The following is a 14,667-nucleotide window of genomic DNA, read 5'->3' on the forward strand; positions in this document are numbered from 1 at the left end:
TCCAGACGGGAGATGATAAGAGCATGTACAAGGAGTTTGGTGGTCTCAGGGGACAGGTAGGGGCGGATTTTTGAGATGTTGCATAGGTGAAAGTGACAGGACCTGGAAATGTAACATACATTTAGTATGATTCAAGTGAACAATTACTGTGTATGGAAATGGAACAAAAAAAGAAAGAAATTAATTGCACATGAGTTGCTGTTTTAAGTCAGCAGAGCTTTACCTCATGTACTAAGTTTAATGGTTTATACCTTACAAGGTGAATATTCACTTTTATAAGAAAACAGACTAAGCCCCTTTGGTAAATCAGCCCAATTGATGCTATTTTTGCATTTAGATGGCCCACATGTAAAAAGACTATACATTTTCCTGTATTTGCATTTTTGGACTTTAGAACCTACTACAGATTTATTTTAGTAAAGGTTTCCTTCAAGGTAGGTTCAAGGTACCCCAGGTCTTGTAAAAAATTATCAAGGCCCCTTTTAAGGTGACCAGACACCGCCGCATACTATTTTGACAAGAGAAACATGCTTGACTTGCGGCTTATAAGTAATCTTAGCAATGGAACAGTGCAACTCTAACATGTAAATCATCCTAAGATGGTGCTGTCAGAAGTGATATATGCACACATCATATATAACATTTTATAAGAAACAATCTTGATGCAAAAAACAATTGCACAATTAAACAATACGTGTAACAATTTTGTTATATATCCCAGATATACAAAATTATCAAAAACTTTTATAGCTAACAATTCCTTTCCACCAGTCCCTTATAGGATCAATGGCTTCATCAATAAAAACAAATAATTCGGAGTCCCACACTAATGTCACCTCACAAGATCAAATCCATAATTTATATAGTATTGTTTAGTAGTCAACGCAATAGTGTCTACACAATAGTCACAGGATAGTTCCAGTCAGATAGGGGAGGCATAAAAACAGCTCATGAGTGTGTAATAAGGTAGTTAACCACTAAACACCAATGCCTCCACTAAAAACTAATGAATAAATAAGGGTTTTCTTTTATTCCCACCTACTTTAGTGCATACATGGGGCTTTTTTTTTTTTTAACTTCCATCGAATCTCAATGCTTTTAAAAGAATTTATGTAACTTACACTGGCACAGTACAAGAACATCTAATGCAGATGATTATTTACTCCCACTATACATAAATGCATGAATAGGTTTAAAATAATTGTTTCATCCCAAAATGCCACAAGGATGTAGAGGATTGTGTCAAAGATAGAAAAGAGACATGCACAGTATCATCACAAAAAACTGTTTGCTCATGGTGGCCTTTTTTTTGTTGCCTACATGGTATGGCACATACTTCATGCAGTGTAAAGCCCAGCTCTATACATGGAACTGTCGCAAATAGACCCAGAGACCAGGGACAATATAACTGTGCAGGAGTTACTTCATCAGCGACTGTCCAGTAGTCATAGAGAATGGATTTGGTTAATGAATTGGCTTTATTTTGCTCCCACCAACACCTGAATGAGTTTTATTTAACCCAGACTGATACCTTGATAGGACACACATTACATAGTCTAGACTTCTACATGCATTACATACTCTTGACAAGTAGCACCCAAATAAATTGACACTTCTTCTTTAATGTAGGTTCAGACAAAATATTAGCTTTTGTTCTGGTCTGTAGAAAATATTACATTATGGTAGAGTTTTCAATTTTCAAACTATCCTTTATCCTAAACTTGTCTGTACAACATTATTCCATGTATTTAAGTATTTTGTTGGAACAAGTACTGCAGAATATGTGTTTATACATCAAATAGGCAAGGACAATTACTTCTAATATATAGCACAATACCTTTTCTTTTCTATTACCCCTAGATAAATTTTTCTTTAAGAAAGCATAGTATAGATTTGAGGAAACAATGTGACCTCAATAGGTGATTAAAACTCTATATTTTTGACCATACCCACTTTGACCAAATACTAAAATGGTTAGTGCAATGCAGCCACCACATTTTTCTTCTTGAACCCATTATAGTATTCCTTCTAATTCTTTTCATATTTCATGTAGGCAAATGTATCTGATCCATCAGAGAAGCAAATAAAATATATTAAATAATAAAATGTTAGGTATATATATTTGACAAAGTGTTCAACAAGTACTATGAATATCTTTGCAGAAAGAATAGGAGGAAATATACTACAAAAAAGAGTATGATGTGAACACAAGGACATCCACATTTGTGATGTCTCTTACCTGACTGTTTGCCTTGTATGTACTTTCTTCATCTTGTACCTGTCCTCTAACAAATTCTGTATCTGATGAATAATCCCAAGGCTGACTAAGAATAGTACTGTGGGCAGAGTGAGTATTAAAGTACAAGGGATCAAAACCATTTTTACTTTTTATTAGAGTGCAGTCATGGTTCATGTAGCCAAGATCTTCAGATCTAGGATGCCTTTCTAGACTTCTGAATACTCTGAAATATTTTAGCCCTGTGTATGATACCACAATCAGCAAAAACATACTGGATATAAAAGAAATGGCTACGATGAGATGTCCATTAAAATCTGAAACAATCCGATCATCCTTTACCAGAATTATATTTTCATTCATCTGTTCCTTTTTAGACTGCAAAAGAGTGATCGTCACAACTGTCATGGTGGATTTTGGTGGTTCTCCGTGATCAGTTATAGAAATCAGCAAACTGTACAAATCTCCATCAGTCTCTTCAATCACTCTTGCTACTGTAATATCCCCAGTATAAAGCCCAACTCTAAAAAGGGAAGTGTTAGTAAGAGAAGCTATTTCATATCTCAGCCAGGCATTGTAACCAGAATCACGATCAAATGCTTTTAGTTTTGTCACTACATATCCGACTTTAGCTGATCTCCATACCTCTGCTGTAGACAACGATGGTAGCACCTGTGGAAAATTATCATTTTGGTCTTGGATAAAAACAGTAAGACTAGCGGTGCTGCTTAAAGGTGGCATTCCGTTATCTCTGGCTTCAATCACAACACTAAACATCTGCAGTTTTTCATAATCCAAAGACTTTGCCGCAGTCACCTTTCCTGAATCGGAATCAATTGTAATTAAACTAGTAGGAGACACATCTTCAGCTTTGTATGGTAACAAAAAATAGGAAATATGAGCATTTTCATTAATGTCTGTGTCAAATGCAGAAACCTGAGTAATTGTGGTCCCAGGAAGAATATTTTCTTGCACAGAAACAGAATATGATGACTGTGTAAATATTGGCTGGTTGTCATTCACATCAAACACCACAAAACTTATAGAGGTACTTGAAGATTGGCAAGGAATTCCAGAATCTGTGGCTGTAATAGAAACATGGTATTCTGACATAGATTCTCTGTCAAGGGTATTTTTGAGAACTAAAGAGTAGTAATTTGAGAATTTGTTTTGTAAGACAAATGGAAAGTGGGTAGGTATTTGACAAGTCACTTGGCCATTTTTGCCCGAATCTTTATCTGTAACAATTAAAAGTGCTATCACAAAACCAGGCTCAGCATCCTCTTTAACTATACTGGATAAAGAAGTCACCTTAATTTCTGGAGGATTGTCATTGACATCAGTTATATCTATTATGACTTTACAGTGTCCAGTTAATGGCAGCTGCCCGTGGTCCTTAGCTTGCACTTGTATTTCATAAGATGTTTTTTCTTCATAATCAACAAATCCTCTGAGGCTCAAAACACCACTTATTGGGTCAATATGAAAAAGCTTCTGCACTCTTATAGGCACAATGCTGCTGAACGAATATTCAATTTCACAATTCACACCTTCATCATAATCAGTTGCATTGAGGGTTAATATTAACATTCCTTTAGGATAATTTTCTGGAATTGACACTCGGTACACTGAACTTGAAAATGTAGGGGGATTATCATTAGCATCCTGCACTTGAATTTTAATTTGTGTTGTCCCAGACAGTTTTGGTGTCCCACAGTCAGTTGCAGTAAGGGTTAATAAATGGAATTCCTGCTGCTCCCGGTCTAATGCATCTTTTAAAACCAGCACTAAAGATGTGGTTTTGTAGTCACTGATTTGAGATTCTATATCAAACAAATCATTTGGGTTTATAAAATAAGAGCAGATGGAATTAGAGCTGGCATCTGGATCAAACGCGCCCTCTAATGGAAAACAAGTGCCAGGATCAGCTAACTCTGCAGTTGTTAAAATTATTTCATCGTTACTGAAAAAGGGTGCATTGTCATTAAGATCCAAGATATTTACTTCAATATGATACAATGCAAGTGGCATATCCATTACAATCCCAAGCCTTAACACACAATCCATATTACTGCTACACAGATCTTCGCGATCTATTTTATGTGCAACATACAGTGTGCTTGTTTTGGGGTTAATATCAAAATACTTAATCTTGGTATCGTAACTCATCTGGAACTTACGATTGAAGAGATGCCTTGAGTCCATTCGTAGATCATGAGCTAAGTTCCCTATTACTGTTCCAAGATCTTGTTCTTCTAAAATTGCATAACTTATTTGACCAACTACAGCATCAGTCAAGCAAATCAACAGGTGCATAGTCATACATATCCACCATCGGAAAATCCTGTACTTGTATGAGAATCCCATAATGAATAAGAAGTGTGAGCAGAAATCAACAAGTGCCTAACAGCGAGTGAAAAAGTAAATCTCCAGGTATCAGTTCTGATGCTTGAGGTGGGAATAAATGACTGAACATATTCAGTGGATATCATTTATTTCCATGTGCCTTGGGATATGACATGCTAATATACAGTGACATCTTGTGGTCTCACCAAGCATCCCTAAACTAACCATATGGCTACTGAACCTGTGAAAAAATGTTTACTCTAATTGTTGCATTGCTTTATTGGAAATGACATATCACAATGAATGGAGAGATATGTGTTCTATTCTCTAAAAAAAAGTCTAATATCTGCAGGGATTAAATAAATACATAAAGAAATATAGAAGACCATATACAGTCATATTAATACAGTCAAGTATAAGTTATTTGATTGTTCTTCGCTATGTATCTCTATTTATGTTTGTATGTTTCTACACAATAAATATCATATTACTGTTACCTTACGTGTACAAACAGGCTAAGATATTAAATTCCAGAAGACATTTTGTCAGTATACAGGGCCTGATGAACACAGGACAATACCATATACTTAATAATGATAATTGTGACAAATGCAATGCAGTAATACAGAATTGCATAAAAATATAAGGATCCTTCATTCTGTATGTCTAATCTAATAGATACATCACAATTTAGAAATCTGCGTAATATAGAAATCCTGTCATCTCAGATTTCCCTGATAACCCATTTTAAAAAGATTAAAATTAAATGGAATTAAACATTTTTCTGAATGGCATGTTTCCAAATGACATGTCCAATGACATGGTCTTTTTTACAAAAAAGAAAACAAACAAATAATCTAACTACTGTCAGTATATTGCAACTCAAGAAAGTATTTTAATTTCTGTCTGTTCAGTTCTGAGATTTACAGAACAGTCTGCCTAGCAGCTAAATAGACCTGATTGTTCACTCCTGGAATGCTTATAGAAACTCTGGACACTGAAAAGTGCAGGCGGACATTGATGAGGGTAACACACGAGCACTGTACTACAGATGGCGATGCCTTTGTCATGCTTCTCTATTACCTATTCTGAGCACTGCTGTACAGTGGACTACAACAGGCTAATGCTACGTCGAATTCAAATGCTGACACTGTCTACTTTTATGAAAATGCAGTAATGATAAACTAAATACAGCCTAAATTGATACATCGCTATAAATATCAATACATACATAGGTACTTAAGTTTGAATTATCAGGCTTTTTCAGTCTACTGTATAAACTGTAAAGCAGATCTCTGTGAGAGGTAGAAAACAGGAACACAAAAAGCTTATCGGGCGTGCTGCAATGCAAAAAACTCATAAGAACACATACGAGGAACAAGCACAGTGGCAAACAGATGAGCTCATTTGTTTTTCCTGCTTCTTTTTTTACGGTCCAATCACAGGGTGGGGACATGACCTGTAAGTGAATGTGAACTGCAGTTGGAAAGATTAGTTACCTTCCCTTGCTAGACAGTATTATGATTGCAGAGGATTAGATGGGAAAAAAATACACATCCTTTAGCAGGTTAAACAGCTCACATGAATGTAATGCATCTGTGTTTTGAGCTGATTGAGTTCAGCTGTAATGATGTTAGTAATGAATACAAAGCTGCATTCATGTATCTTTTTTTCTGACCAGAGTTCAGTTAAAGCTGAAGTTTTTTTTTCAATTTGCTTTTTTAGCATTCATTTTTACTCCTTTACTTCTTAATCGATAATAACATTTTTTTTTTGAATATCCTGTTTTTTTATAACGTCATCCCTAGTTCTGTTTGCTTCTATATGGGTAAAGGTAGATCGTACACATGCATAGTTACATAAACACTGTACATAGAAACCTTGAAAAGATTACAGCATCCTGTCTCAGTACTTCATTCTTCAAGAGTCCTTCAGCCCTTCTGAATTGGCAAGGGCATGCTGGGGACAAAAAGATGGGAAAGTACGGGGGCCTACATGATGCTTGATATCCTTGTGAGGCAGGTTCTATCTGACTTATGGCTTCTAGTAAGATTTTATATGATTTCATATTCATGTATGTGACTATAAACAAGTGAAGAGAAGAACATGTGTCATTTATCCATCATACTTGACAGACCCGATGCATGAAGCTGCTATGCTTGTGTTGTATTGTCATATTACTCCCATTCTCTAGTCCTCCAATACTTGACTATACAGACTTGTATCTATTGCACTATATCCTTATTTCAGCATGTCACATCCATTTGGCCTCACATCACAAACATTTCACATTTTAAACATAGACACATTTGCACATATTTTTACATCAATAAATGCACACCGAATACCTGATATAACTTTTTATGTAGATTTGTGATTACACATGTTTTTTTTTTAAATACACAAGGAACTAATCCTGTTTAACAAAAGACGCACTAGTTTCTAAAAAATGTCTAGTTTTACTGTTCTGAGCTAGTCTATACAGTGTACCTTGACGACATCTTACACAGAATTCTCCTGTTGGCTTTTTCATTTAAAATTACAACTTTGATTAAAAAAAAACACAACCAAACTAAATATATATTTCTGCCTTTTGATTGATTTATAGATTTTTTTTATAGAGCGCAAATAAAGAATTCAATATTCAGTAATCGCAATATACCACATCACATCACCACCAATGCATTGAGCATTAAGTTTCATGGCCAGAAAAAATTAGTTTACCTCCCTGGCGGTATTCCTGGGGGGGAATTGTAATGGGCTTACCTGGTCCCCACGAGCCTGCAGCGTACTCCGGCAATGGCCGCCCAGCATCTGCAACCTCTGGCCATGAACGCCTGACATCTGCGTCCCCTGGCCAAGGGACTCAGATGCCGAAGCAGCCATGGGACATTTGAGCGTGAGGGGACAGGCCCTGGTGGGAAATTTTAAATAATAAGTATTTTTAAATGTAAAATGTACCGCTTTGACATTTAAAAATACTGATATAATCAGACCGTCTGGGAGGTTAAAGAAAACTTAGCAAATGCTAGACATTAGTGGGGGACATATACTGTAACATATTTATATGTGTAAGAGTATATCTCATAGTGAATAAAAACAAGGGCATACATGACATGTATTATAATATATTTGAGAGTATTAGAATTTATTGTGTGAATGTTAGATGAATGGATATAAAACATATATAAAAATATTACAGCAATATCATATATATATATCAATTTTTTTAATACTTACCGTGAAAGAATTTGGAATAACTGCTTCACCAGATGTGTTCCCATTTCCCGTGGTCTGAGAACTGGGTGTGAACACCATCAAGTCATTCTTGGGTTGTGTTGAGTTTAAGTACAATTTATATTGACTTTCCTGAGAATACATCCAACTACCACCAGTGTTTGAACAGACCTTGTAACTTTCTTTAAGGTCATTGACCTCATCTCTATATTTTTGCCATCTTAACACAGTGAATGCAATTAGAGTAATGAGAAATATGCTTGATATTATGCAAATGGAAATCACCAAGTATACATTTGCATCAGAAAATGCATCATTATAGCCATTTGATTCTTGATGATCCAGTTTCATTTCTTCTCCAGATTCCACCAAAGAGATTGTGATCTGTGTTAATGCAGTCATGATAGGATCCCCATGGTCCTGAGCTAAAACCACCAACCTATACTCATCACTATCTGAATCTGTTATTGCACGTCTTAAACTGATTTCTCCAGTTTGCTGTGAAATTACAAATGGGACTTTTACTGTAGAATCCATAAAACTGTAAGTTATCCAAGCGTTATATCCAGAATCAAGGTCTACTGCTTTCACTTTAGTAACCAGATGTCCTGGATGTGCAGTATTTGATGTTTTAATTGTTGTTTCCAGAAAATTTGGTAAAAATGAGGGTGCATTGTCATTTATGTCCTGAATGAAAATATTTAGAGTAAGGTTAGAACCAAGTGGAGGAAGGCCAGCATCAGTAGCTCTTATATGACACTGAAAGTAAGCGACTTGCTCGTGGTCAAATGATAACAGTGCAAATATCTTTCCAGTCTCAGGATTGATGGAAATATAAGAAGATATGGGAATTCCATCAACTGTGCTGTCCGTCAGTGAAAATGTAATGAAGGAGTTCTGGCCAATATCCAAATCAGATGCAGATACAGTGTAGACATGAACACCTGGTGGGTTGTTTTCCTTGATAAAAATTGTGTCGATAGCCTGAATAAACTGCGGGGTATTGTCATTGACATCACTTATGTCAATTTTAACAGTTTTTGCTACAGACAAAGGTGGAAAACCCTCATCAGTTGCAGTAATTACAATGTCATATAAAGACTTTTGTTCTCGGTCCAATGGTGCATTAACAGTTAAAGAAAAATCTCCCATGAAAGTTGGAATTAATTTAAAGGGTGTATGGTCAGATATGCGACAATTAACTTTTCCATTTGATCCTGAATCTCTATCATGTACACTTATAATTGCAATGATTGTCCCTTGTGAGGCATCCTCAGGAACAGGAACTGATAGCGACATTACTGTCATCTCTGGAGGATTATCATTAACATCCACCACAGTCACCAAAACCTTGCAATGGCCAACCATTGGATTTTCCGCATGATCAGTAGCATCAATTGAAAGTTCATATCTTTTGGTAGTTTCAAAGTCTAAGCTCCTTATTAGTGTAATGTCTCCTGTGTGGGGATCCAGTTTAAAAATGTCTTTTATTCGTGGTGATAAAAGGTTGCTTAAGGTATATGTGATTTCACCATTTTTACCTTGGTCAAGGTCAGTAGCATTCAACCTCATTATTAAAGTCCCTAAAACAGCATTTTCTGGTATACTACACTGGATGAATGGCTGGTCAAACTGAGGAGAATTGTCATTGGCATCTTCTACAATGACTATAATCTGTGTGGTGCCACTTAACCTTGGCTTGCCTCCATCATAGGATATAAGGGTAAGGTTGTGAACAGACTGTTTTTCTCTGTCAAGTGACTTCTTCATTACCAGTTCTAGTGTGCGAATATGGTTCAAATATTTCTGGAAATCTAGTGTAAAATAATCACATGCACTTAGTTCATAGCTTGTGATTGTATTTAACCCAACATCAGCATCAATGGCTCCCTCTAGTGGGAAACGTGAGCCTGCAGGTTTTAACTCTGATATTAGTAGGTTGTATTCTCCAAAGGGAAAAGCTGGACTGTTGTCATTTATATCTTCTATTTCCACCTCAACACGATAAATATGCACAGGTTTATCTACAATAATCTGAAGAGGAATAACACAGACTGTTGAATCTAAACATAGCTTTTCCCTGTCTATTATATTATTAACAAATAAGATTCCATTTTGCAGATTCACCTGGAAATATTCCTTCTCATCCCTAGAAACAACACGTAACATTCTGGAATTGATCTCACCCATGTCGAGTCCCAGATCCTGAGCAATTCTCCCAACAAAGGTGCCATGTTTGGATTCTTCTGTGATAACATAATGCAGCTGACAGAAGATGAATTCCCAAGACATCTGCAGCAATATGAAATGGACCAACCAGCCTCTAGCTTCATAATCTTCAATGTAGTTGACCATTTCTTGACTTTAAAGGTAATTGGAATAATATCTTCTAATACCATTTATGATGTATAGAGTTTATGAAGGCTGAGCAGAATTCAGACACAAATTCAGACAGAAATTTTTATAAAATAACATGTCGATCAGGCAAAGATGGAAGAAAGATGGAGCTTGGAGTGAAATGTAAGTGAGCAGTGACATCTAGCTTTCAATTAAGATTTTACAACAGGCAAAAATGTATATAAAAGTTCACTTTCATGGTTAGCCTACTTAACATAATGGCAGCATGTGTAAGGTAAAAGGAACTGTGTTGTTGTATGTAAGTATGCATTAAAAAAAGATATAAATTGTAAGTCATGGTGTAATATAGTGCTGTTTTTTGTTTGTTGTGGCACTAAAGTTTTCATATTAGTCATTATTTATTCAAATCCATTAATTAGATATTTGTCCTAGGTATATTTTTCTAGTATTTGCTCTTCTTGTGGTTTGACCTTAGGTTACTAGTTCATCGCTATATTACAAATTTTGATGATTCATTTTTCTTCTGAAGACCAAAAAATGTAAAATGTACACTTAAAGTAAAATGTACTTTAAGTGTAATGAATCTGATATAAAGTCATAAAGAGTACAACTAATATTAATATATATCTTTATTTTAAAAGCATGCATCATGTGAAAAAAGAATAATGCATTTACATATAAAAACCCGACATATTTTAACTGTTAGACCTGGTAAAATACAAAGACAAGAAAATGTAGCTGCATAATACTACTGGGGTTCTCGGGTCAAATCAAAGGTCACTATAAGAGTAATTGATTAAAGGCTAAATTACACTTTAAAGTACATCTGAACCCTAATTTGATGATATTGGATTTGCAAAAACACCATGTGTCACAATTCCATTTTTGTTTTTTTTAGTTGAAAATGAATTTATATAATTTAAAGTTTACTATGGACTACAATAAACAAATTGTGCCCTTTCTGGACACCTATATTAGAACCAATTAAGTAGGAAAAATTATTACTACATTGTTCAGAAAACAAACCGCTGGAAATACAATTTTGCATGCGGATAGTACACACCTCACTCCGCTAAAACAAAGCATTCCCTTCAGCCAAAATCTATGGCTAAGGAGAAACTGTACAGATGAGAAGAATTTTATTGTTGAGGCTTGAGCTCTTAAAGAAAGATTACTCCAGAGAGAATACAGTAAAAACCTTCTAAAAAAAGCCAACATAAAGCTTAGGCATTGAACAGACAGGAACTACTCTTCCAAAACAAACAACAAGAAACAGGACCTATAAGAATTATTACAACATATAACAAATAATATAAACAAATTACAAACACACTATCGTAATACTGGCATATCCTCAGTGGGGACCCTAACACATCTAAATTCTTATATCCAAAACTGAGAATTATGTTCAGAAAATCCCCTTCCCTCAAAGACTCACTTGTCTCGAGTCATCTTTGGGACAAGCCACCTTCGGGTACACACAATGTTAAGCAAGGAACTTACAAATGTGGAAAGTGTTCCCAGTTCAAATGGATTAAGGAACAAGAAATAACTAAACTTCCTACCAATAGTCAAAATAAACTACATCAGTATGTTCACTGCTCTTCAACTGGTTTAACTTACCTTATTACATGTATATGTGGGTTAGACCAAAAGGGCTTTTAGAAAGAGAATTTACGAACATGTTTACCGTTTCCCCGATTATAAGGCACCGTCTTATATTTTTTGAAATGCCAAAATATGCCCTAGGTCTTATTTTCAGGGGGATGTCTTATTTTTCCATGAAGAAGACTACAGTACACATTTATTGTTGAAAATCACTCCCTTCTGATCACTCATGTTCCATTGATTGTCCCCTTCTGATCACTCATGTGCCATTCATACGGTATTCCCCTTCTGTTCACTCATGTGCCGTTCATATTCCCCTTCTGATCACTCTATGCCATTGACTGTCCCCTTCTGATCACTCTATGCCATTGATTGTCCCTTTCTGTTCACTTACCGATACTTAAGTGTAACTCCGTTAGGGCAGGGATCTCCGTTAGGGCAGGTAACTCCGTTAGGGCAGGGATCTCCGTTAGGGCAGGTAACTCCGTTAGGGCAGGGATCTCCGTTAGGGCAGGTAACTCCGTTAGGGCAGGGATCAGCAGCTTGCTCCCTGGTTCAGAATCGCGGGGGCGCGTGTGCCGACTTCTTACTTTCAGTTTGGCAATGCACTGCAGCCAGGAGGAGATACACACTGCAGCCAGCATCGAGGAGACACACACAGGATCGGATATCAGAGGATGTCTTATTCACGGGTGAGTGCCTTATTTTAATTATTTTTTCAAAAATCGGGGGTGGCTTATTTAATGGGGATGGCTTATAATCGGGGAAACACGGTACACCATACAAAGAGGCAAAATACTAATACCTATTAGCCACCATGTTGGTACAAGGCATAATTTTTATAGTGAAGTAACTTCATTCACACCATTTGAAAAGGTCTCCCCCAATCCTACAGGAAGAGATTTAGATAAAATTCTCTTACAAAAAGAAACTAGATGGATTTACCTACTAAATGCTACAACACCACCAGGCCTAAATGACGTTTTGTCCTTTAAACCATTCTTATAAACATAGAGTATTATTACATCTAATACATCTGTATATAATACAAGTTCATATACATACTTAGGTGATAGAACCTTAATCCACTACAACTTTACATTCACACAGATACCCATCTATGCATTTCATACTTTTCATAATCTTTAACAAGCACATATGTACCATATAAAATTTATCCTGGTTATGTCAAACTGTTACCCTTTATTTACACCAACTGTTTCTATGTGCTTATTCAACATGTTCTTTACCTATTATGTTTTTTCAACTTGCAAGTAAGTTGTATATCAGCAAAGAGGACTTTTTATTTAATAGATATGGTTGTACAGCACACTTGTAACTATGTAAAAGCTTATCAAGGTTATGTCAAACTGTTATTTATTCATTCCTATTGGAATGTGACTTATGTATATCATGTCTGTTAACTTTTAAATATCTGTTCTTTCTTCCTTTACACCATTTCATCTTTTCTATTTAGTCTCATGAGGCCCGTTAGTATGGAGGCGAAGGCTGGGGAATGCTGCACCACAGTCTAGCCAATCCCCTATCCCTTGTTTGGACACAGGAAATTATCCGGTGCCCACGACTTGTCGATAGGCAAGTGAAGGTGGTCTATGGGGAGTGTTTTTTCAATGCTCCCCACCCATGGGGAGGTGTTTTTTCATTTGATTTTGTAGATTTAACCATAACCACACCCCCCTCGAGGATTAAACACTAAAACAACTCATGCCTCATTAGGCCTTAAATGCACGCGCTCTTATGCGCTCGTGCATCACTTCTTTAAATCTTTATAGATTAAGGGCGGAAGCCTTTCGCCCTATCAACCTCAAGGAATCTACGACGTGCATGTGCGTCTTTATTCTTAACTAGATCGACCCCTTCATGATTAGGATGCCAGCAAGACCAGTTCATTTGGCTGGCTGCTGACGTCCTACTCTCGTCCACAGTTCACTAACGTTAAACATTGCATAATCAAACATCCTCCCTAGTGAGGGCAGAAGTAAACTAACCCACACATATTTATGCCATACAACCGTGCACGCTTATGCGCTTGTGTGTCATCTGTTTGACCCATACATTATCAAGTTAGGGTGGAAGTCCTTCACCCTATCAGCTTCATACTATCCACGGCGCGTGCGTGTGGGATCCTCCTCCTATTAGCTAGAATACCCTATTTAAGAGCAGTACGCCAGCAAGACCAGTCTGATTGACTGGCTGCTGACGTCCTGCTCCCGTCCACCTTATACCAACATATGCAAGTAAGCATTTTTTCTTCTAAATTTACCCCCTTAGCAGTATTCCCTATTGTGGCTCGGGGTAAAAAAAAACATGATGAAAGCGGTTACCCCGAGCCACACTCAGGGTAGCTAAAAACATTTAAAAAAAAACACTTACCTGGTCCTATCGGCGTCTCCCGGGGTCCTGCTCGTCCTTGGGCCGCGTCCACTTCTTACGATCTTCAGCCGGCGAGTGCAGAGATGTTGGTGCATGCGTTGGTGCGTGCAGGAGGCGCGTCGGGGAAATTTAAATTATTTTGTATTGGATTCGCTACAAAATAACTGTATTGAATAAGTGGGGATTTTAGTGTAGGCGAAAAAATACGGGCTTAACCAAAAGAGCAAAAATATTTAGTGCGAGAAATTACGGGCTTAGCGGTTAGGGGGTTAAATAGGCCTTAAGCTACGTACACACTTCCAATTATTATCGTTGGTAAACGAACGACGAACGATCCTGCACGATATCTGCGAACGATCGTTTAGCACCGATCCTGTACATACAGATAACAACACGATCGTTCGCAGATATTGTACACACCATAGATGCGATCGTTTGAACGATACAGGAAGTGACGTGCACCACAGGAAGTGAGCATTCATTCACCG

At 36.7% G+C, this 14,667-nt stretch overlaps 2 protein-coding genes across 6 annotated transcripts in view; both read right to left on the reverse strand.

Moving 5' to 3' along the window:
• LOC140323517 (protocadherin alpha-C2-like) overlaps window positions 1–14,667 on the reverse strand; it is a 182,380-nt gene that overhangs the window by 79,010 nt on the left and 88,703 nt on the right. The window contains exon 1 of one of the 5 annotated variants that reach the window (XM_072400675.1): window positions 7,823–10,460. The exons of the other annotated variants lie outside the window; for them this stretch is intronic. Coding sequence (XP_072256776.1) covers window positions 7,823–10,174 — 2,352 coding nt within the window. The 5' untranslated portion in view covers window positions 10,175–10,460. Of the gene's footprint in view, window positions 1–7,822; window positions 10,461–14,667 lie in introns of those variants that run through there. 5 annotated transcript variants of the gene reach the window in all.
• On the reverse strand, window positions 2,183–4,841 carry LOC140324854 (protocadherin alpha-4-like). Its single transcript, XM_072402982.1, has one exon. The coding sequence runs from the start codon at window positions 4,601–4,603 to the stop codon at window positions 2,183–2,185; it is 2,421 nt and encodes an 806-aa protein (XP_072259083.1). The 5' UTR covers window positions 4,604–4,841.

The sequence above is a fragment of the Pyxicephalus adspersus genome, chromosome 2 (genome assembly GCF_032062135.1).
Source record: "Pyxicephalus adspersus chromosome 2, UCB_Pads_2.0, whole genome shotgun sequence".
Lineage (NCBI taxonomy): Eukaryota > Metazoa > Chordata > Amphibia > Anura > Pyxicephalidae > Pyxicephalus > Pyxicephalus adspersus.

Excerpts from the sequence above, each read along its gene's own strand:
- LOC140324854 (XM_072402982.1), bottom strand. The coding sequence starts at position 4,603 with ATGGGATTCTCATACAAGTACAGGATTTTCCGATGGTGGATATGTATG.